General features: G+C 39.5%; 2 protein-coding genes across 5 annotated transcripts; one reads left to right on the top strand and one right to left on the bottom strand.

Annotated features, from left to right (window-relative positions):
• Positions 1-68: 68 nt before the first annotated feature.
• On the top strand, positions 69-16,194 carry LOC117932725 (transmembrane protein 120 homolog). The gene is made up of 10 exons (XM_034854022.1): positions 69-715; positions 805-883; positions 1,019-1,113; positions 6,206-6,310; positions 6,390-6,469; positions 14,529-14,619; positions 14,696-14,803; positions 15,091-15,177; positions 15,653-15,721; positions 15,867-16,194. Exons 1-10 carry the CDS (start codon positions 476-478, stop codon positions 15,996-15,998), a joined length of 1,086 nt encoding a protein of 361 aa, XP_034709913.1. The 5' UTR covers positions 69-475; the 3' UTR covers positions 15,999-16,194.
• A 2,168-nt stretch (positions 16,195-18,362) lies between these two features.
• Positions 18,363-23,438, bottom strand: LOC117931803 (trihelix transcription factor GTL1). Of its 4 annotated transcripts, none has more exons than XM_034852873.1 (3): positions 22,405-23,438; positions 19,341-21,132; positions 18,363-19,236 (listed from the first exon to the last, which is right to left on the bottom strand). In XM_034852873.1, exons 1-3 carry the CDS (start codon positions 22,812-22,814, stop codon positions 18,994-18,996), a joined length of 2,445 nt encoding a protein of 814 aa, XP_034708764.1. In that variant the 5' UTR covers positions 22,815-23,438; the 3' UTR covers positions 18,363-18,993. The 4 variants fall into 4 exon arrangements, with proteins under 4 accessions (XP_034708764.1, XP_034708771.1, XP_034708779.1 ...); XM_034852880.1 differs by having other exon boundaries at positions 19,126-19,232; XM_034852888.1 differs by having other exon boundaries at positions 19,144-19,265.
• Between the last annotated feature and the right edge of the window lie 414 nt (positions 23,439-23,852).

Below are 23,852 nucleotides of genomic sequence, written 5' to 3'. Positions count from 1 at the left end.
CACCTACCGCCCACAGTTGACTCGGCCAAAGGGCTTTTGGTGATCAAATTGGAGAACCAAATGGGGCATAGGATTATTAGGGCCAGTGTGACCGAATCCAAAAGGTTGCGTTATAGGGAAGCAGTGGGATGGGAATTGGATATTGTTGGGGCGTATTGAAAAAAAAAAGAGGGTGATGTGATAAATGCGGGTAGGTTTGGGCCTCTGATTTGGCATATTTTGAATGTTATTATTGATATGGTGCACCTCGTCTGCTGATAGCCTGATAGAGAGAGAGAGGCCAGGCCCAGGTTATGTTACCGAAAAAACATGGTGCGGAGACCACAGTTGTAGTGGTGATAGAGAGAGATGACGATTGACGCTGTTTGCTTTTAGTTTTCGTGGTGGTGGCGGTGGTAGTGGCAGTGGTAGTAGTGGTTCTGCTTCTTCGTTCAGTCAATTCGATCAAGCAATCAATCGGCTGAAGCTGGGAGAGATGGGGGATAGTGCGACGTTAGAGCAATCGGCTGGGAATATCGACGAACAGGTAAGTGGAGTGGTGGAGCAGGCCAAGGAATTGCAGGATGCTGCTTCCTCTCACATCTCCAGAACCTCCGTCGAAGAACAAGCTCTCCGCAAGAGTGCTCTTTCCCTTGATTCCAACATCCACAGACTCCGTTCCTTGATTGATTCTCTTCACCGAAATAAAATTTTGGATCCCAAGTTGGCCGACAAGGTCGCCCCTTTGTTTTGTCTCTCTGATTTTGCTTGAAAATTGGATCCATTGTGTGTATTGTTTGCTGAGATTATTTGGGTTTTCTACAGCTAGACGAAGATTTACAGAGAGCCAGATGTATCCTGGTTGATGGGGATGCGTCTTCTTTTCTTCCTGGCAATGCGCAGGGTGATTTGTTTGATTTGATTTGATTTGATTTGATAGATCTATTAATTCTCTTGATTTTCTTATGGGAAGTGTCTCGTATTCTGTTTGTTTCCGTTGTATTTATTGTTATCATTGTTTGTATGATGTGATGCACAGGTGGGTTTCTGAGAATGTTTCTGGGTCCTATAAATGTGCATGCCACTAGGAAGGACGTTCAGTTGAAAGTTAAAGAGGAGTACAACAGTTACAGAGTACGCTTCTCCTTCCTTAATGTTTCTTCTCAGTTCCCCTCAAATGTTTATTACGTTGTTTTTGGCTCTTCCATTTCAGTCCAATCTGTCCGTTACTTTGGTACTTGTGTTCGATGGCCCCTTCAGCCCCCTACTAGCATGTTCAAATTATGGATCACTGACTTATTGTGAGATGCTAAGGCATCGCACCCTTTCATGGAGGGTAATATCAGAACCACCATGGTGGCAAGAAGGGCAACGTGCCTTTTCTGCATGACTTAACTTATTTTCGAGGATTATGGTTGGAACTTATCATACTGAACATTTTTATTGGGAAAATGGTCATGTACAGCTAGTGACTAATCCCAGAGAAATCATAGCAATTATTGATGAAACATTCTTTCAGTAGTGATACAAGAAACTTCCTTTCCAAATAGATGAGACAGATGTTTTATGTATTTTGGTTTATTTTGTAACTGTTCTGTCAACTCACCTTCATATAACTGCAATATTTTTACAGAATCTCGTATCAGGTCTGTGGTTTTCTTCTTAGTTAGATTGATTCTTGCTAATATCATTGGCAATATATCTCTGAATTATCCTGGTCTTCATGTTAAGGGGTGGTCTTAGACTTTGATAGAAGGGATTTCAAGTTAAAGCATCCACATGGCACTCTGGTGTGGCTCCTCCATACCAGAGTCCTTCTGTTCCCGATCTCTCCATTTCAGCCTTTCATTCCCTGTTTCCTACAAAAAACCGAGTGTTAACTGAAATTTGTTAAAAAAAAAATGACGTTGGGGATTATCGTCTTGGGTGTGTTGGCAATCCTAACCATGTTGATGCGGTGTCCCAGCTAGCTAGATTGAATCTTTTGTCTAAGAGCTTTAAGTTTGATAAGACCAATCCCAGCTCGCCTCATGGGGCCCCTATTCTGGGTGCAGTTAGCCAAGGAGACTCAGAGTTCTCCCATATGAGTGGGTTCCAAATAGAAGGTCTTTCCCCCAGCAAAATGGCTAAAGTTTGTGAGATCTTAAGCTCCTTGGATATTAAGGTGTATTCAAGACGAAAGAACAGAATTGCCACAGACATTTGAGCTTTGTTGGCGTTGGTTTTGAGGTATAGGGACAGTGAGGTGTTTTTATGAAGATCATAAGCTGGAATATAAGGGGGTTGGGATCTAGGAAAAAGAGGAGGGCGGTTAAGGATTTTTTGCGACTTCAGAATCCGAATGTAGTGATGTTTCAGGAATAAAAAAGAGAGGTGTGTGACAGAAGGTTTGTAGGTAGTGTCTGGTCGGTTATGAATAAGGAGTGGGTTGTTCTCCCGGCGTGCGGGGCTTCAGGAGGGATTTTGATCATTTGGGACTCAAAGAAAATGAGCAGTGAGGAGGTGATAATAGGATTTTTTTTCTGTCTCAGTCAAGTTCGTGTTGGATGGAAGCGGACCATTGTGGTTGTCCGCAGTTTATGGGCCAAACAACCCTTCAATTAGGAAGGATTTTTGGGTGGAGCTGTTAAACCTTTTTGGCCTTACTTTTCCTTCATGGTGTGTGGGAGGTGACTTCAATGTTATAAGGAGAAGATCAGAAAAACTAGGTGGATCTGGATTCACTTCCAGCATGAGGGATTTTGATGGTTTTATAAGAGAATGTGAATTACATGATGCCCCATTACGGAATGCCTCTTTTACTTGGTCAAACATGCAAGAGTCACCGATGTGTAAGAGATTGGATCGGTTTCTCTATTCAAATGAGTGGGAGCTTTCCTTCCCTCAAAGCCTTCAAGAAGTTCTTCCTAGATGGACATCGGATCATTGGCCAATTGTCTTGGATACCAATCCATTCAAGTGGGGCCCAACACCTTTTAGGTTCGAGAATATGTGGTTGCAACATCATAGTTTCAAAGAGTGCTTTAGCAGTTGGTGGAGAGAATTTGTAGGAAATGGTTGGGAAAGTCACAAGTTCATGAGGAAGTTACAATTTGTTAAGGCAAAATTGAAATATTGGAATAAGAATACTTTTGGAATGCTTAAGGAAAGGAAAAAAACCATCTTGGATGAAATAGCTAACATTGATGCCAATGAACAAGAAGGGGCTCTCTCTTCTGATCTTGTTGCTCAAAGAGTTGTAAGAAAAGGGGAGTTAGAGGAAATAATTTTGAGAGAAGAAATTCATTGGAGACAAAAAGCTAAGGTAAAATGGGTTAAGGACGGGGATTGCAACTCAAAGTTGTTTCACAAAGTGGCTAATGGGAGACGAAACAGGAATTTCATCAAATTCTTGGAGAATGAAAGAGGTTTGGTGTTGGATAATTCCGAGAGCATCACAGAGGAGATATTACTTTATTTCAAAAAGCTCTACTCGAGCCCTCCTGGTGAGTCTTGGAGAGTAGTATTGATTGGTCCCCTATATCAGAAGAGAGTGCTTTTAGGCTGGATTCCCCTTTCGCCGAAGAAGAGATCTTTAATGCCATCTTTCAGTTAAATAAGGATAAAGCGTCGAGGTCTGATGGTTTCACTATAGCAGTGTTTCAGGATTGTTGGGATGTGATGAAGAAAGACTTAATGAGGGTGTTTGCAGAGTTTCACAATAGCGGGATTATTAATCAAAACACCAATGCCTCCTTCATAGTTCTTTTGCCTAAAAAGAGTCGGTCAAAGAAGATTTCGGATTTTAGACCTATCAGTCTGATCACTTGTCTCTATAAGGTAATAGCAAAAGTCTTGTCAGGGCGTCTAAGAGGAGTACTACACGAGACCATCCACTCCACTCAAGGTGCTTTTGTTCAAAGGAGACAAATTCTGGATGCAGTTCTTATAGCCAATGAGATTGTGGACGAGAAAAGGCGATCAGGGGAGAAGGGAGTTGTATTCAAGATAGACTTTGAAAAGGCTTATGACCATGTGAAATGAGATTTTTTGGATCATGTGTTGGAGAAGAAGGGATTTAGTTCAAAATGGAGGAGTTGGATGAGAGGTTGTTTGTTGTCGGTCTCTTATGCTATTCTAGTGAATGGTAATGCTAAAGGGTGGGTCAAGGCATCTAGAGGTTTAAGACAATGTGACCCTTTATCCCCTTTCTTGTTCACTATTGTTGCAGATGTGTTGAGTAGAATGTTGTTGAAAGCTGAGGAAAGAAGTTTGCTGGAAGGCTTCAAGGTAGGTAGAAATAGATGTAGGGTGTCCCATCTGCAATTCGCAGACGATACCATCCTCTTTGCTAACTCTAGTGAGGAAGAACTGCAAACTCTTAAGAGAGTTTATTGTTAGTGTTTGGTTAAATTTCTGGGCTTAAGGTCAATCTTGACAAGAGTAATCTTTTTGGCATCAACCTTGATCAGAATCATCTCTAGGTTAGCCTTGATGCTTGACTGCAAGGCTTTAGATTGGCCTATACTTTATCTGAGTTTTCCTTTGGGACGAATCCAACTGCTTGTGGATTCTGGGATCCAGTGATTGAGAGAATCTCTAGGAGATTAGACTGATGGCAAAAGACTTACTTATCTTTAGATAGTAGGATAACTCTCCTACACTCTTGTCTTTCCCATATCCCTAGCTACTTCCTTTCTCTGTTTAAGATTCCAGCTTCAGTGGCTGCAAAAGTCGAAAGGATGCAAAGGGACTTTCTTTGGTCAGGGGTTGGGGAAGGCAAAAGAGATCATCTTGTTAGGTGAGATGCAGTGTGCAAGCCGAGGGTAGGAATCACGCTCTTTTAGGGAAATGGTTGTGGAGGTTTCCTAGGGAGAGTACAACTCTATGGCATCAGGTCATTCGTAGCATCTACGGGACACACTCAAATGGTTGGAATGCCAATACTCTAGTCAGATGGTCACACCGCTGTCCTTGGAAGGCCATTGCACAAGTCTTTCAGGATTTTTCCAAGTATACTCAGTTTATCGTAGGAGATAGGGAAAGAATTCGCTTTTAGGAAGATTTGTGGTGGGGGAACCAGATCCTTAAAGACCAATATCCAAGACTATTTAGAGTAGTAATGGATAAAAATATTCCTATATCTTCAATTCTCGGTTCGACTTGCCCTTTCTCATGGAACTTTAATTTCTGTCGTAATCTAACCGATTCTAAGATAGAAGATCTAGAACGCCTCATGCACTCTCTTGATTGTATGAATTTATCCACTTTCGCTTCAGACGCGAGATCTTGGTCCTTATTGTCTTCAAGATTGTTTACAGTCAAGTCTTTCTTTACAGCCTTGTCCCAAATGCCTGATTCATCTCCATTTTTCCCCACTAAGTTTGTATGGAAATCTCAAGTCCCTTTCAAAGTTAAGGCCTTTGTTTGGCTTGTGGCACACAAGAAGGTAAATACCAATGACTTGCTACAATTGAGGAGACCCCACAAAGCTCTTAACCCTGACATTTGTAAGTTGTGTATGGAGCAAGGAGAATCAACAGATCATCTTTTCCTTCATTGTTCTGTGACGTTGGGGTTGTGGCACAAACTTTTTCAGCTAACCAAGATGGATTGAGTTCCTCCGAAAAGCATTTCAAACATGATGTTCATCAATTATAAAGGTTTTGGCAAGTCCAAGAGAGGGGTAGTTCTGTGGCAAAACGCATGCATAGCTTTAATTTGGGTTGTGTGGCGGGAAAGAAATGCTAGGATATTTGAGGACAAAGCTAGGAATTCAGAGAATCTTTGGGACTCCATTCATTTCCTTGCTTCCTTTTGGGCTTTTTGTTCCACGGGTTTTAAAGGCATCCCCCTTAACGTATAACAACTTGATTGACTAGTAGTGTGTAGTTCCAATGGGACGGTCTAGTGTATTGTTATTTTTTTGTGTTGTTTAGTTTTACTTTTGGCGAGAGGATTCCTCATCCTCCTTTTGTGCTTCTTTTTCTATCAATATATTCACGCGTGGTTTCCTATCCAAAAAAAAAAAAATAATGCTTCTTCTTTTTCTTCCTCTTCAAAGGTGAATCTTGGGATGTTTCTCGTGTTGGTTGATTACTATTGAACTTCTGTTTTATAACTTTTATGCATTTTTTGTTGAACTTCTATTTTATTACTTTTTTGCTTTTTCTGTGTGCTTGAAAGATTGTTATGAAGTGAAATAAGTTATTGAACTCTCAGTCACAATAGTATCTCTTTCAATCAGGATAGAACTGCCTTGCTGTTTCTTCTTTTTCCATCAACACTACTTATTCTAAGATCTTGGATATGGGATGGTTGCTTGCCAACGTTTCCAGTTCAGCTGTACCAGGTATCCCCTATTAGATCTCGCAACCCAATTATGTGTTCGAAACTCATGTGAATTGAATGTTGAGTGTTTGCTTTGGCAGGCATGGCTGTTGTTCCTTTACACAGGTTTAGCTTTGCGAGAGAACATCTTAAGAGTGAATGGAAGTGATATTCGTCCATGGTAATTACATGTGATCTTGTGCCGTTGAATTTTGTTGAGTGCTTAACTACTGTTTTCTATACTTATTGACTGTTATTTATTAATCTGCTTAGGGGACATGTTTCTTCTACTTTTGTCCATGTTCGTGGAAGTGTTTGACCTTTATGATATGAAGGATTTAGCTTGATTACTATCCCTTCAACATTGAATCTGTAGCTAAGAATTATCAAAGTGCAGATTTAAATAATGACTCCTGGCCTAGGTAAAAGCAGAAACCTAAAGTTAGATGCTATCTTACATGATAAACATCTGTTAGTCTGTTAGTGAAAACTCTCCCTATCCTTGTGAGCTGTTCAATTATCAAATCTTTGCCTACGACACCACCTGCACAAAGAAGCCATATTTGAAAGGTCCAGAGAACCTAAAATCTCCTTCCCTATAAATTTAAACTATATTTTGACCTCCTAGTCAGTTGTAAATTTATCATTGTTTAAGAACATTAGCCTATTACCCTCCATGATATCAATGGCCTAGGTATAGATGGCTCTCTTTATTTTAGACACATGGTATTCCATTAATTTTTCATTATTAAAGAACAAGGTCTACAGAGAGGGTATCCAAAAAGGGGACAGGAAATCTTTATCCAAAAAAAAGAGACAAAAAGATAAGAATTTCACTTTGCATAGGAAACTAATATGTGAAATGGAAAGAGAGATTGGATAATTTGTAGGAGGAACCAGAGTAAAAAAAATTAAATACTATTGGAAAGCAAAAATGGATTTGCATGGGGAAGTGGTCTGAGGCAAAGCAGAATAAGAAAATGAGTGAATGGATAATTTTAAATGTATTGCCATTTAGAATTAAAGTGTGAATTTGTTATTTACAATTATTTATTTAACTACTTTTCTTCTTCTTCTTTGTGCAGATTTATTAAATAAACAACTTAATAACTTTAACCAAACCTTTGTGACATTGCTGTTCAAGAAGGCTTTTAGGATAAGATTTGTTTGTTTTTTTCAAGTCTAAAGATGTTTGAGATCTGATGATGGAATGTCTCAAGGCAATATTTATCTTGGTAGAAAGAGTCACTTTCATTAAAATAGCCCTCCCTGGATTGTCGGTTTTTTCATGTCTCATTGTGGCAGCATTCTAATGAGAGGGGTGTTTGGAATCCTAACTTCCCAATGCCTTTAAATGATTGGGAGATTGTTATTATGGAGTGCTTTTTGGCAAGACTTCAAGATAAGGTGGTAGTTGAGGGTAGAGAGGAATATGATAAGGTGTGTTGGGTGGAAACAAAGAGTGGAACCTTCTCTATTAAATCACTTTATGCTAGCCTAGAGGTAGGAAGTGTAGTGTAGTTCCCAACTAGTGTTGTGTGGAATGTGTGGGTTCCACCTAAGGTGAGCTTTTTGCGTGGGAGGCGACTTGGGGGAAAGTTTTGACTCTTGACTAGCTTCAAAGGAGGGGGTGGTCTTTGGCCAATTGTTGTTTCCTATGTCAAGCACATGAGGAGTTAATTGACCACATCCTTTTGCATTATGATAAGGCGAGAGTGTTGTGAGAGCTATTGTTCTCTCTTTTCAAAGTTTATTGGGTGATGCAGTTCACTGTTAGAGAGATTCTGTTAGGTTGACATGGTTCCTTTGTTGAAAGAAAGCGGCAAAAAGTCTGGAAGGCAACTCCTTTATGCCTTTTCTAGACAATTTGGAAAGAGAGAAATGGAAGATCTTTTGAGAATATGGAACTCTTTGTCCAAATGCTGAAATTTTTGTTTTTGTATAACTTGTTAACATGGACCAAACTGTTTATCAGTGAAAGATCGATAGTGAAAGATCGATATCCATAGTTGATTTCATTGATTGATTGGGGTTGGCTTGAGGGAGGGAGCAATTTTTTGTTCTCTCTTCCTTTTTTTTGGCGCTTTTTGGTAGCTATTGTATACATTGTGTGTACTTTGGTGGGTCCTTTTTGGCTCTTTTCAATACTATTGTCATTTACTGATAAATAAAAAAAAAAATGTCTCATTGTGCCTTCCTCTGTTGATCTTGAGCATGTTTGCTTTGCTAAGGAAGTGTTATCTAGTTAAGTGGGTAGACATATACACGCCTAAAAAGGAGATAGGTTTGGGAATCAGAAATTTTCCGAATGAAGCCTTGTTAGGGAAGTTGTGTTGAGGATCCATGGTGACATTGGATTTGAAGGAAAGGTGTGGTGGATAAGTTTGGGGAATGAGGGGGTTGGTGTTGCAAAGAGGGTAGGGGGTGATGGGGCTCAAGGATCTAGAAAGTTATAAAAGAAGTGTTGGGATGTTTTCCCTGATTAGACTTGTTTTTATGTGCCAACTGTCTCAACACAGACTCTGGTGTGACATCTGGTGTGAGGAGAGTGCTTCAAGGGATCATTTCTTGGATTTCTTTGTGTTGGTAGTTGGCCTGAAAAGCTCTTATTGTAGGTTATGTGGAGGAAGTTTGATTGGTTCTCTGTTTGGGAGTTTGAGCAGATGCAAAGTTTCAATTTTTTTGCATGGATGTATTATCAGAATGAATTAAGAAGATGCTTTAGCTTGGAAGTGCTGAAAAGGTTTGTTTTCATTTAAATCATTTTACATGGCACTTCATTGGAGATCTTCCCCACTCATTTCCATACTTGATGTTGTGGGCTCCCTGTGCCTAGGCTGGTTCTCTCCACCCCCCCCCCCCCCCCCCCACCCAGCAAAAAGAAACTGTTTTGGAAAGATTCTCATCATTGACCAATCGATAAGGAGAACAATCTTGTTAATTGGTGTTGCTTATGTAACACAACGTTTGATCGGAAAATAACACTCCACTTCTCCATTGTTTGATGGCTTGAAGGTTATGGTTGTTATTGTTGTCCATCTTTGAAATGTTATGAGTGCTACCTTTTTCTCATAAGGAGCCTTTTACAGGGTAGCAAGGTAGTTATAGAGAGGAGGAGAAGGCAAAGTTTGGAAGACATTTAGTGCATGAGGAACATAATGAGATAACCTTGTTTTTTTTTAATTATTTTTATTTTTATTTTTATTTTTTTTAATGAGAACATAATGGGAGAACTTTTTGAAGGTTGTAACTAGAGTTAAATGTAAATCTTTGTCTCCATGATCTTGAGATTTGCTTGTGGAAGGGAGTTTGTCTTTTCTAGCTTTCATGGGTACAATGTGTTGTTTGTTTTGGCTGTAGTTTTGGGATCATTCTCTCTTATTTCATTTTTGGTGTTTCATGTTTACTTCCAATGCACCAAGGTTTGCCCCTCATGTTGCTTTTAATATATGCTCATATATGTATGCATCATGTTGAGTTACCAACTTTCCTAAAAGCTTAAGGCTCAAAATATGTATTATGCTCTAATACCCTCTTCATGTGTGTCCCCAACTCACACACGGAGATAGGCTGACAATTCATAGGATTCAAACTTAAGACCTCAAGTTAACTAGAACTCTAATATCATATTGAGTTACCAATTTTTTTAATAGTTTAAACTGTTAGGATTTAGGCTTACAATGTATCTCATTCTCTAACAGTTGATGATATATTGAGCATGGAGCCTAAATATTTGCTCTTTAAAGAAAAAAAATTATCCAAGGCTTCCAAAGTCTTAATATTTATTTTTTTTTAATTTTTTGGTGGTTGAGGAGGGGGGTTGGGGTTGGGGTGGTTTGTTTTCACATATTTTCATAGCTCTTTTAATTATTTTGCTAAATTTGCTATTATATATATATATATATTTTTTTTTTTTTTGAGGAAAATTTGGCATTATTTATATACGCTTTGGTGGTTTGTCTTAGCTAAGCAAGTTCCAATTTGATTTAACTTGTCTAGAGAGGGTATATATATCATGATAATCAAGAATAATAGTTCTAGAAAGGAATAGTACCATTTATTTTGACAATTATTTTAGGATCTTATTCAAAATGAAAACTTTACCTACCATAGCTCCAAGTTTTGGTGAGAAATGGAAATCTCTGAGAGTGCATTGTTACTCCGCCTCCACCCTATCTATGGATACTTTTGCTTAGATGGAAAAGCAACACTTTCTAGTATTTGGTACTTGGACTATGACCTTTGGAAGAAAACTTCTTTTGTGGGTACAAAGACTAATTTTGAGAGGTTGAAACAGTTGCTAAACCAGTAGAAGAATTTCAATACGAGCTCATCTTTGAATTCTAGTTCTTGTTTTGTGGGTGCAAAGACTTCAATTCCTTTCCAAAATAACTCCCAACACTTGGATCATTGATTCAAATGCTTCAGACCATATGACTAGTATGCCTAAATTTTTTTCTAGTTACTTACCTTGTTCAAAAAAACAAAAAATCAGGGTAGTTGATGGATCATTCTCCTCATCTACTGGTTAAGGATATGTATGCATCTCACCCACCTTAAACTTACACTTTGGCCTTCATGTCCTAAATTTAATTTCCAATATCTTGTCTATTAGGAAAATGATAAAAGATTTGAATTGTTTTATTGAGTTCGCTCCTGCTGATTGTTATTTTCAAGATCGTTTGGGGAAGACAATTGGACATGATAAGCTAGAAGATGGACTTTAGTACTTGGAGACTGATTGGAGAAGTGGAGGAGAAGAGTCTCAATGCTTGGTTTCAACCCACAAAACCAATTTGGACCATATTCTTTCTTTGGCATGATTTTTTAAATATCCCTCATTCCCTTTGTTAAAAAAATTGTTTCCTTCCTTGTTTGAGAAAATAGATGTTAGCAATTTCCATTGTGAATCTTGTAATCTTGCTAAACATCATTGTGAGAGCTTTCCAATAAAATAAATTCAATTTGTTTCTCTATTTAGTTTAATTCATTCTGATGTTTGGAGCCCATCTCGTGTTATCAATATTTCAAGCACTCGTTGGTTTGTTACTTTTATAGATGACTATGCCAAGACCACTTGGGTTTATCTCATGAAATCCCATTCTGAAGTGTCCTCAATCTTCTCTGTATTTGGCAACTTTGTCAACACTCAATTTGGAACCAAAATTCTACCCTAAAATTTGATAATGAAAAGGAATATTATCAATCAAGAATTGATGAATTACTTGAACAATGAAGGTATTGTACATTAGTCAACATGCGTTGATACCCCACAACAAAATAGGGTGGCTGAAAGAAAAAATAGACATCTTCTAGAGGTGGCTCATGCTCTATTATTCCAAATGAAAGTATCAAAACATTACTAGGGTGATGCTATACTGACAACCGCATAACTTATCAATAGAATGCTGACCAAAATTCTAGAAAACCAAGCACCAGTGAAGAAACTCATGATGCTATTTCCCAACTTTGAAGGAGTTGGTGCCTTGCCACCAAAGGCCTTTAAGTGTGTATCTTATGTTCATATCCTTAAACAGTTATATGGAAAGTTGGATCCTAGAGTTGTGAAGTGTGTGTTCTTAGGATACTTCCTCTCAAAGAAGGGCTACAAGTAGTATCGCCCTCTTTTGAGGAAGCATTATGTCATTATGGATGTGACTTTTGTACAGAACCGGTCATACTTTAATAGCGCTTGTTTTCAGAGGAAGAATATCTTAGGCTTGGAAGATAGGTGGGATTGGGCTGTGGAAGAAGAGTCGAAGAAGGAAAAAGAGGACATTGAGACTGAAAAGAATGATACAATGTCTAAAAGCGTCGATATAAATAAAGATGATAGGAATAGAATAATTGTTGACCCAAAACTGAGAGATTACTCTAGTAATATTTCTTATAGTCAATTATACAGTGTTTCCCCAAATATAACTTCTGAAAATCCTGTTGAAACTTCTCCCAATCCTCTCACAAATGATGAAACCATGGTGAAGAGACCTAAGATTTCAATATCAACGTGTACGCCAGGAAGAAAAAATCTATTATCGCTTCAACTTCAATTGTCAACCTTGAAAAGGGTAATGAAAATAATGATCTAGGTCTAACTTATACTTCAAAAATCCACTCTCATAGTAATTTTGATTTGCCCATTGCTCTTGGAAAAGTGGTTTGAGCTTGCACTCGACATCCCTTGTCTCATTTTGTGTCTACGTAGATAATTTCACTTCTATACCAAGTCTTTCTCTCACAAGTTTTGTCTCAGTGAATTCCCACCTCTATTCAAGAAGCCTTAACCTCAAATACACGGAAAGATGCCATGAATGAGGTGATCATAACATTGGAAAAAAATCAGTCTTAGGAAATAATTGATTTTCAGAAGGAAAGCATCCCATGGGCTACAAATGGATCTTCAACGTGACATAAAAATCTGATGGATCATTTGAAAAATACAAGGCAAGACTTGTCATGAAAGGTTACACTCAAGCCTATGGTAAGGATTATCACAAGATGTTTGCACTAGTGGCAAAGATGAATACCATCAAATTCTTCTATCTTTGGTTGTCATCAAAGACTGGTTTCTACATCAATTTGATGTGAAGAATGCAATCCTTCACAAGGATTTAGAAGAGAGATTTATGTGGACATACCATTGGGATATGTGGAGAGAGAATAGAGAAGAACAAGGTATGTAGACTGAAAAAATTCCTTTATGGACTGAAATGGTCACACCAAGCATGGCAAACAAGCATTCCATTTCAAAGGATGTGGTCAGGCTCCTTTATGGTTGGCCAACTAAACCATCTATACTAATTGGTGAGGTTTTCATGTTCGGTGAATCATGAATGCTAGGTTACGAATGGTAAGGAATCACAAGCGGGTTGGTCATAGATTGGGAGGTATACTAAAGTCAAGGTGACCACACCTTATTCATAAAACTATTCTCAATTAGGACAATTATTACCCTAATTGTGCATGTAGATGATATTATTGTGACAGGTAATGCCAATGAAGACATGTTAGGACTACAGGTCTATCCAGAAGAAGAATTTGAAATCAAAGACCTTGGAAGTCTAAGATACTTTCTAGGAATTGAAATGATCAGATCTCAGCATGGAATTTTTATCTCCTAACAGAAATACACTTATGATCTCCTTCAAGAAATGGGTATGACTAGTAGCAAACAAATTGACACTAAGAGAGGTTGGAAAGCTTATCTACCTATTATACACAAGACCAAATATAGCTAATGCTGTGAGTGTGGTGAGCCAGTTCATACATGTTCATCTTAAACCACATCTTGAAGTTGCTTACAGAATTGTTAGATACTTAAGAGGAACTCCAAGGAAAGGCCTTTTGTTTTAGAAAGGTGGGGAGCTTAAATTAGAAGCTTATACAAATGTTGACTTTGTTGGCTTCATGACAAACAGAAGATCAACTACCAAGTATTGTACCCTCTCGGGAGGGAATTTGGTAGCAAGAAACAACCAGTGGTGGTTTGTTTTGGTGCAAAGGCAAAGTTAAAGGCAATGATGCAAGGGATATGCAAACTATTGATATTTCTATTAATATCAACATTTTCTTCCTTGGATATATTGACTTTTTAATTCCAATTCAAATGTTTGTACCAGGAAACCAAGAATTGGATTCTTCAGTTTTTATTTGCTTATCCTTGATGTTCATTTTGCTAGAGTTTCACCATTAACTTATTTCCACAAAATCATGAGATTAATTGGAAAACACAATTTGAGATGGTCCAAGAGACTAACTTTTTCCCACTTTCAAGTATTTGATTTTCTCCCCCATTTGCAAACTGGAGAATACATGGTACATAAGTATGTAACATTGGATAAGCACAAAAGAAGTGGGATAGTTCATCTTAAGTTTGCTCCATTGGTTCTCCCATCATGGAAGAGGTGTGTAATGGATGTGCAATGATGAATAGAATTCATATCGGTGATGCTGTTGCAGTAGGAGAGATTAGTATTATGTTTTTTAAGATTCTTACTTGACTGATGCCTTCTCATGATTGCAAAGTTCTAATCTGAATGCCCAATTGCAACCGTGCAAGTTTGAACACTAATGCGTGCCTGCTTTCTAACTGAAACCCCATTTTTTAAACTGATTTCTCATGATCGCTGAAGTCCTGGCCAACTGACAACAATATGATACTGTTTAAACTTTCATATATTTGGTTAGTTTTATTAGTATCATCTGTCATAGCTTACAAAAAATTCCATATGCTTTCGCAGGTGGATATACCATCACTATTGTGCTATGATTATGGCTCTCGTTAGTCTCACATGGGAAATCAAGGGACAACCTAACTGCGCACAAAAGCAGGTTACTGCATTTCCATTATAAATTGATTAAATTTTTTTATATTTATTTGATAGAGGACCATTTAAATCTTGTGCAGAGAGGGGTACAACTTTTCCTACAATGGGCTATGATGCAAGGAGTTGCTATGCTACTACAAAATAGATATCAACGCCAGAGACTTTATACTCGTATTGCATTGGGAAAGGTGTCATTTCACAATTATTATCATGCATTTAAAAGCTTATGCATGCCTTCTTTTGGCTTCTTTGGGCATGGTTATTCTTTGTTTTGATTTTTTGGGTGGGAAGGGAGATGGGGGTGCGGGGGCTTGCATGGTAGATAATGCATATGCTAGTTCAACTACTGATCTATGAACCTGCCCTTGCTTGCTGTAACAATGTTTTTTCCCCTCTGAGTGTGAGATTTTCAGGATCCAGAATCCCTAATCTTGGACAAACATGTTTACAATTTACTTTTTATTTTTATTTTCAGGCAAAGAGAATGGATGTTGTTTGGGGAGAAACGGCTGGGGTAGATGGTCAATTATGGCTGTTGTGTCCCATACTTTTCATTTTACAGGTGATTTAAAATAGATCTTGACAATTAATAAATATTTACAGCATAAGATTTCGTTTCTCCCAATTGTGAATGTGCGTCTATTATATATGACATATTTTACGTGATTTTATCACATGTTGTTACAATATTAATTAGCAGTTTACAGGAAGCAGTTCCATATAGGTATTGAAGTAGTGCTATCAGACATCAACATGTTCTGAGTTTGTTGGATTCATTTGAAGAAACTATGATCCTTTTTAAAAATACTTTTTGGAAATTGTGCTAAAGGTTTTTGTTAGCTTGCAGTATAGTAATTTGCCTCCTTATTTGTACACTTCTGTAGTGTGAGGCTGTAAGCAGACATTTTCATGTCCAGAGGATAGTATTAAAATTAGTTCAAATGAGACTTTCAAGTTTTGCAGAACCTTTGTTCAAGTAATACCACAGGACCTGATTTCACCTATGTTTATGTTTGTTCTTCTGAACTTGGTTTTAGGGTTTTGAAGCATATGTGGGTCTACTGCTGCTTAAGACTGCATTCGTCGGGGTTGTTTCTGAATGGCAGGTAACAAATACGTGTGATTTCTTTCTTCACTTTCTATGGCAAATCTTCTTACTTTCATTTTACTAGAAACCAATCAACCTGTGTAGCTGCATTTATACTTCAACAATGTTTAATGGCAAGAAACTGATTTTTTTCTGAATGGCAGGTGGTATTTTGCGGGGTCCTTTTGGTTCTAATGGCAGTTGGGAACTTTGCAAACACAGTACAAACACTCATGGTCAAGTCTAGGTTCAAAGCAAAAATGAAAAGAAGTAAGAGCAAGCAGGAATTGAATTAGGCTGCCCGCAATAGTAACTGTTAATCTTTCTACAGCCTCACAGGATGTCAATTTTGGAATGGCTTCATTTTTCTTTTTTCCTTTTTGGGTCTCTTGCAGTCGGCTTGGTTGAAGCCCAAGGAAACGGAAACTTTCTTGTTAAACTGTTCATTTAAACATACAATGATATGAACGCGCCAGTATTCCCTTCTTCCAAGTCTTAAGATGGCGGTGTCTTTGAAAAGAATCACAAAGAGTAAACCAAGTACCTCTACAGATATAGTATAATGCCCTCAAAGACCCCACATACTTACAGCGCCTATATGGCCTTGGCATAATGCTCTAGCTACCGTATTTTGTAGAGTATTGCCTTGTATTGGATACCTTAGCGTTTCATCCAGTGAAGGTTAAAACTGGCCATTATTGAACACATTGGACATGCAAATTGGCTTAACAAATACCCTTTTATGGGTACTTTAGCCAAATTTATGAGTAGAATAACTCTTGGCTCCCATCAACTTGATGTTTCATTAACGTAATGAGTATGAAAGTAACATCTTATCTAACGTAAGAGCTAATTATTAAAGGGTCTACTAATAAAAATATACAAGAAATGAAGCTACAAGTTGGAGGAAAAAAAAAAAGGGATACCAAAAATGCAAAGAAGAAAAAATTATTGAAGGGGCTAATAATGAAAATATTTGTATCAAGGCGAAAGTTAGATCTCGAGAAAGGTATCTTTCAACAGTCCCCTTACCTTTTTGCACAAAAATGCTACTGGGGCCGTCCTTAAATATTGATGTCTAAACCCTACCACAAAGACCTGTCAAGCTACTCCTCCCCATGTGCTGTACCTATTTATTTATTGGGAAGCTAATAAGAGTTTGAGAGAAGAAGACACAGGGTACAAGAATATATAATACATATCTGTACAGCTACATGCAGATATATGTATATAGATAAAGAATCAAAGCTAATAAAAATGGCAGAGGCGTAATAAAGAAATGGTGAGAGGGGAAAAACAAGTGGAGGGAAATAAGGTAGAAAGCACATGGTAGGGCAGATCCATGTAAGTGGATTGTTGGGAGATCGAAACCCACACATTGCCACATCCCACAATTGCTAGTTGGCAAAGGTGATGTAAGTGGAATAATGGGCATCCATTTTTGTATTGCGTAACCCACATTTCTACATGCAAAGCCATTATTACATTGGCGGTGGAGTTTTCTTTCTTTTATTTTATTTGTCATTCCCTCCTTTGTTTATTATTATTACTACTATAACTATTATTATTAGCTTGTAAAACAGATTAATAATGAATCTAAACTCACAACCCAGTACCCTTTCTTTGGGTAATTAACATGGAGGGACAAGTGCTTGGTTTCCCTTTTTGTTCCATGAAGTTGGACCACTGCTGTAAGATTCCCAACTTCATTTATACCTCACATGTCCAGGCATACGGGACGGCAGAGAGAGAGAGAGAGAGAGAGAGAGAGAACCCCAAACCAGTCCTAGTAGGGTGCATGAGATGTGGGGTACCCTTGTGTTTCATCCATCTCCATGAATTGAACCCAGGTACATGCCCACCACCACCACCACCACCTCCACCACCAAAACCATTGTGGGATTGTTGTCTGCTACCCCTATCTCTTTATTTACATTTTACAACTTTCTCTCTTTCTCTCTTTCTCCCTTTTCCCTTTTTAATTGAAATGAAATGAGAATTTATAGACCCACAACCACCTCACGCATTCCACTAAGTTGCTTCGTTTTGAAAGACGAGGACTTCAAGTTCTAAGTTTGTAAGAATACTCGAGAAAGTGTGTAAATTTCATAAGCTGGATTTAGGTTTAAAATTTTGATGGGGCCATCCACAGTTGAGACCCAATACTGTGCAATACTATCACGTACACAAAGAGATCTGGAGATGGGAATTAATTCCCTGTAATAATATGCCTGAAACAGCATGGGCCACATACTCCTTTTAACACAATTATCCATTTGTGAAAAAATTTCATGGGCAAAAAATTTAAATACCGACAATAATGGGTCATTAATGTACAAAGTTGGAAGCTAAAACTTGGATTATGGAAGATAGGATAAGACAGAATCATGGTGACGTGGAGAGCAGGCCCCAGGAGGCAGAGACAGAGACCCACCGCAGTCATTCAAAAATTTATCAAATGTGAAAATTTTTATAATAATTCAATTCACCATGTTCACATCACCCCCCTTTGTCCCCACTCGACTCCCCCCACTGCTCTTCTGCTGCCTATTAAGCTTAAACTTTGTAAACAATAATAAAATGAACTGACAACATACATAACAAGGAACCCAGTCCAGTCCCCAGTAATGGCAACTTGAAAGAAGGATGAAAACAACGTATAAGAGAAAAAGAGATGGATCATCAGCTGGAACCATTCAAAGATAATGAACTAAAAGAACAACTCAGTTGCTTTTCATTCATTCATTCATTCATTCATTCAAATCAATAAAGCGAAGGAAGAAAGCTAAACAAAATTCTTATCAACTAGTACCAGCAATCTTCCATTCGCTTTTTTATCATCTTGGATTCTTTGTTTGTATCTGTAATCTTCTGTCTCTCCTTTGCTAATGCTAATGCTGATGCTGATGCTGCTACTGCTGCTTCTTTCTTCTGGGCAAAAGCTTATTTCCTTTTTTTTCTTAATCCAATCCCTTCCGTCTTACCTTCAAACGGCTCTTTATTCACCAACAAATCAATAAAATAGGATGTCACTGCCATCTTAATAAAGCTATTCCACAGAGAGAAGATGACCATGATGGCGGATGATGACGATGACAAGAATAACAACGACCATGGTGATTACACAACAAAATTAAGAAAAGAAAAAAAAAAGGGGGGGAAATAAAGAATAATGAAGAATTAAGGTTATCAGGCTTTGGAACTCAGATGTTAGGCATCTCCTTGATCTTCTGAACATAGGTATATATGGTACAATTTGCAGGCGAAGAACCCAACGAACCGCCACCGAGACTATTGAACCACAGCCAGGAAGGAGGGTGTCCCGTTTCCTCCCCCGTTAGAGGAGCCCGCGTTCTGCCTTTGGAACTCTATCTTAAAACCCATTTTCCTCTCTTCTTCTGATTCTTCATCTTCATCATCATCTTCACCCTCTTCCTCTTGATCCAGATTATCGCTGTCAAGCTCCTCGACATTGTCATAATCGTCCACTATCACCTGTTGTCTTCCTTGTTGGTCCTTCACAATGTCTTCTGGCTTCAATACAAAATCAAGAATCAGCCCTTCTATGGGCATCACATAAGTGACTATATTCTCATGGAAACATTCATTTCTTTAAGAGATGAGAGTAGCAAATTTACCTTCTTAGCTCCTCCCCCAGGAGTGCTGCTTCCTTCTCCAAAGAGGCTCCCTGGCAGACCTCCATTGTTTGTTTGTTCATCGCTGCTACCTCCATTTTTGTTTTCTGATTCAGTAGCCTGTGGTGAGGTGGTTATTGGTGGTGGCATGATCGCTGGAACATCACCTCTATCCTGAGAATATGGAGTTGGAATTGGATCCAATTTTGCGCTCTCATGTTGAGGCGGCGGCTGCTGCTGCTGCTGCTCTTCTGGCCTATTGGGGTTAACATAAGTACTGCCACTGCCACCACTGCCACTAGTGCTGCCCAGTAGCTTTTGCCTGTAGAGTGCATCGAGTTGATGAAAGTAAGGGCAAGTCTTGGCATCCTCGGGGCGTTTCTTGTTGCTTTCCTTCACCTTCTTGAAGTACTTATTGATATTCTCCCATTTTTCCTTGCATCTCTTGGCACTCCTTTTGTACCCCATCTGTTGCATTCCTGCTGAGATTTCTTCCCAAAGAGGACCCTTTGGTCCGGCCTCTTGGTACCTGGAGTCCAGTCCGCTCCTCAAGCTTATTAATGCAAGAACTTCAGTTTTGGGCCACCTCGATGAGCTCGACTCTAAGCTCCCACCACCACTACTCATGTCCTGGGGTGGTACCTGTTGTTCTGGTATAGCCATCACTACTTCTGAGGAAATGGGTGGTTGATGCCTCACCACTTGAGTACTTTGAGATTGGTGCTGATGGTGAAGGTGCTGTTGTTGTTGATGATGATGATGATGATGTTGGTGATGATGTTGTTGTTGTTGCTGTTGTTGTGGTTGTGGTTGATGGTGGTGATGGTGTTGTGTTGGTGGTGCTGGAGGTGGGACAGGTGCCGGTGGGACTGGCGGCGGAACTGCTGGAATGGTTACCGGCGGTGGTAATTGGATGGTCTGACCGGTGATTTTCTGTAGAAAAGCGATGATGGCCGCATCCCTAGAGGCAGAGAGAGCCCGCTCCTGCGCCATGAGATCATGCTCGCGGGACAGTCTGGCCATCTCCTGTCTCTTCCAAGCCTCTTCTCTGATCATCCTGTCTTGTTCTCTCTTCTCTATGGTCTCTAGAAACCTTTGCTGCATCACCTCCTGCTTCTCCATCACCTGTTTCATTAGACTTTCGAAGAAATCCATCATCCGACGGCTATTACTACTCCCTCTCGATGAACCCCTTTTCCGTTTACGGAGGAAGCGACTGCTATCTGCGTTGGACGGCTCCCCTTGCAATATATCTTCATCCTCCTGCTCGTCATCATCCGAACCAGAAGAAGAGGAAGACGTATTAGATGAGAAGCTGATCCCTAGAGCAGTGTGTGTCGGTGCAGCAGCCGGGGCAGTAGCGGCAGCGGATCCAGAAGGGGCGGTAATCATTCCGGAGCTCAGATCAGGAGGAAACATCGGGGAGGCACCCATAGTAGAAGGGCTTGCAGAGGGAATCCTAACAGATGAAACTGGCATAGGGTTGCTGGTGCCGATCCCGATAGAGATAGGAGCGACAATCAAGTTGGTAGCAGGTGAGACTGTGTTTGTATTCGGGACAGTAGTAGTATTGGTGGTGGTGGCGATGACGGCTGTCAAAGGCGTTGCCGGAGCAGCTGACACGTTGCTGGTAGCGGTGCTGTGTAGAGCCTCAAGCTGACTGAAAAACCTGTAGCTTTTGCCATCTTGCCTACCAGCCCGCCCTTCCTTTGTTCTTTTGTAGTATTTGTGAACGTTTTCAAACTTCTCCTTACACTTCTTGGCACTTCTCGAGTATCCCAGCTCTGCTAGTTTCCTGCAATGCCACCATTCCCACTCTCAATTCTTCTCATAGCATCACCAAATCTAATTTTAGATCATCAATTATAAACCTGATCTATACTTCAATCTTTTCTTCACTCTCTCCCAACTTCCATACCAATATCTATATCCTTTTAGATCCAAGAAAATAAAGCAGGAGAGAGACATGGTGATGGGGCTCTCTCTCTCTTTTTTGTTTATAAAAAGAAAAATATAGGGAGGAGGAGGAAGATAGAAAAATATCTCTCGGGATTTTCAGCTTTCCGATGAAACTAAATGCCTTTTTTTTTACCTTTTATTTTTTTAAATTCAATTAAAAATAAAAACAAAAACATAGTGGAGGAGGAGGCACATGGGGATTGGCTAGGGAACTCATGCAGTGGATCTGGGCCATTCTGAATCGGTAGAGAGAAAGGAAGGAACAAAAAAAAAAAGATGCCTAAACTCGTGAGTCGTGATGGAAAGAGATAGAAGCCATGTGCGTTAGTGTGCAGAGGGAGATAGAGAGAGAGAGAGAGAGAGAGAGAAAAGGAGAGATCTTAAGCAGAAGAAGAAGAAGAAGAAGAAGAATACAAGTGAGCCTATCGCAAGTCCACCACCAGTTAGACCTGAGGACAAAGTGTCTAAAAATCCGTAGTACGAGCCACGAGGGTCCAGATCGTTATGGAATGTGAGAAGCCTTCCATTTCTCTCTCCTTCTCTCTCTCTCTCTCTCATATTCTACTATTATTTATAATTACAATAATGATGATCGGAACTGAAACCCAAGACACCCAACCCGTACTGAAATTTTACTTGTCTAGGATTCCGTTTTTATGTTTTTTTTTTTCCCTCTCTCTTGCTCTCTGATTGTGCGCCACCACATACACATAGATCTGTGATTTTCTTCCTTTCAGAATAAGAAAAAGAAAAAAGTAATAATAGAAGGGAAGAGATTAAAAGCCAAATGGGAGATGAGAATGGCCAAATTTAGAAATAGAATAGAGGCAGAATCTGGGTGGGAACTGTTTGCAGGTGATGAAAATATGAAAGCAATACAAAAAAGGGAAAATGCAATTGAGAAAGTGGGTGTTGGCAGAACTTGAAGGTTTTCAATGGACTATATAATCATCTCGCCTGCATCTGCATGCTGAGTTTTTAGCAAATTCCTTGGCGAGGAATGCCAAGTATCTTGCTTTTGAGTTTTTGTTTGGAGGGGGAGAGATGATTTTTTTTAACAAAAAATAATAATTAATTGTGGGGGAAAGGTACGGGAGGAGGAAGGTACCTGGAGACATCTTCCCAGAGAGGGCCTTTGAGGGTGGCGTCACGGAAAGCCACATCCATCTCCGACCTAATCTTGAGAAGGGCTAAAGTCTCTTGACGCGGCCACCTGTTGCCACTTGCAACGCCCCCTCGATCGCCTTCATCCCCGGCGGCGAGAGCATCCTCATCCGGCAATCCACCGCCCACTGGCAAGAACTCATCGAAATTCCCAGCAGACGAATGAGCTGGAGGACGGCTGCTGATGGGGGAGGCCTCTTCTGCCACTGCAAGTGTTGGATCCCCCAATTTCAGCTGCTGCTGCTGCTGGTCGGCACCTCCCAAGACGTGGGTTCTTGTACTAGTGGTAGTGGTAGTCGCAGCGAAGGGAGTCATCTCCGGTGACACTCCATATTGAGACCCTCCTTGCTGCATCTTTGTCAGCCAAAACCCTCCTCCTCCTCCTCCACCTCGCGCTTCCACCTTCTATCCTAGCTACCGCTTTTTCCTTCTTTTCCTTCTTTTTACACTAAAAATAACAATAGTAGCAGTGGGAATGGTGCAGATCATAACATGACATGGGGGATCTTTCCCTAATAAATTCTGTTAACCCCCGGCCCTCTTCACACTCCACTCCCTCCCCTCTCACTCACTCTCTGATGTAGCTGATGGGTGCGAGAGTAAGAGAGAGAGAGACAAGAGGGAATTGTAGCTAGGATGAGATGGTAGAATATGGGCAAGGAGGTTGAGAGGGGGAATTGGTGAAAGATGGGGATGTTAAGGGTGAAAAAAGAGAAGACAGACAACTGGAAAGATGGAAGCCCTGGAAAGAGTATTCCTACGAGTTAGTGCTGGCTTATAAATTTGATTTTTATTCTTTTAATTTATTTATTTTTTCTATTTTCTTTTTGTTTTTCTATTTTCAAAAAGAAAATTAAGAAAAGGAGAGCAGTAAAGAGGCAAGAGAAGACGGAAAGAACAGCATAATCATCATCATCATCAACTGCACTGCAAAAATGACAGAGAGAAAGAAGGAGAGAGAGAGAGAGAGAGAGAGAGAGAGATAGAGGATGGGTGTGTGTGTGAAAGAGGAGAGAGAGAGAGAAAGAGAGATGGGGATGACGATTATGAGGATGATGATGATTAAGAGAGAGAAGAAAGAGAAATGATAAAACAAACCAGATGCTGTGTTGTCAGCGCCTCACTTTGCAGCTAATAATTGTTAAAACCATCTTACTAACCACGCAAATTTCCAAAATTAAAAAAAAAAAAAAAAATTATTCAAATCGCCAGGGATCCCCCACCCCCCCTCTTCCCCAATACACAAATTCACTTCAATCCCACACGTCCATTTTCATGAATTTACCTAACGCCCCCCATCACCCCTCCCTCCCTCCCTGTCCCTTTATACGCATAACCGATATTTCCCATAATTTTACAAATAAATAAATAAATAAATTTTCAATTTTGAAA

The sequence above is a fragment of the Vitis riparia genome, chromosome 2 (assembly GCF_004353265.1).
Source record: "Vitis riparia cultivar Riparia Gloire de Montpellier isolate 1030 chromosome 2, EGFV_Vit.rip_1.0, whole genome shotgun sequence".
Lineage (NCBI taxonomy): Eukaryota > Viridiplantae > Streptophyta > Magnoliopsida > Vitales > Vitaceae > Vitis > Vitis riparia.
Note: the sequence above shows the minus strand (reverse complement) of the source record. Positions and strands in the feature narration are given on the sequence as shown.

What these genes read in the sequence shown, in the direction of transcription:
- LOC117932725 (XM_034854022.1), top strand. Translation starts at nt 476, where the DNA reads ATGGGGGATAGTGCGACGTTAGAGCAATCGGCTGGGAATATCGACGAA. An exon ending in TTCCAGTTCAGCTGTACCAG is followed by an intron (nt 6,311 to 6,389) that starts GTATCCCCTATT and finishes TTGCTTTGGCAG; the next exon opens with GCATGGCTGTTGTTCCTTTA. An exon ending in GGAAGTGATATTCGTCCATG is followed by an intron (nt 6,470 to 14,528) that starts GTAATTACATGT and finishes ATGCTTTCGCAG; the next exon opens with GTGGATATACCATCACTATT.
- LOC117931803 (XM_034852873.1), bottom strand. Translation starts at nt 22,814, where the DNA reads ATGCAGCAAGGAGGGTCTCAATATGGAGTGTCACCGGAGATGACTCCC. An exon ending in CTCTGGGAAGATGTCTCCAG is followed by an intron (nt 21,133 to 22,404) that starts GTACCTTCCTCC and finishes GTGGCATTGCAG; the next exon opens with GAAACTAGCAGAGCTGGGAT. An exon ending in CTGGGGGAGGAGCTAAGAAG is followed by an intron (nt 19,237 to 19,340) that starts GTAAATTTGCTA and finishes TTTGTATTGAAG; the next exon opens with CCAGAAGACATTGTGAAGGA.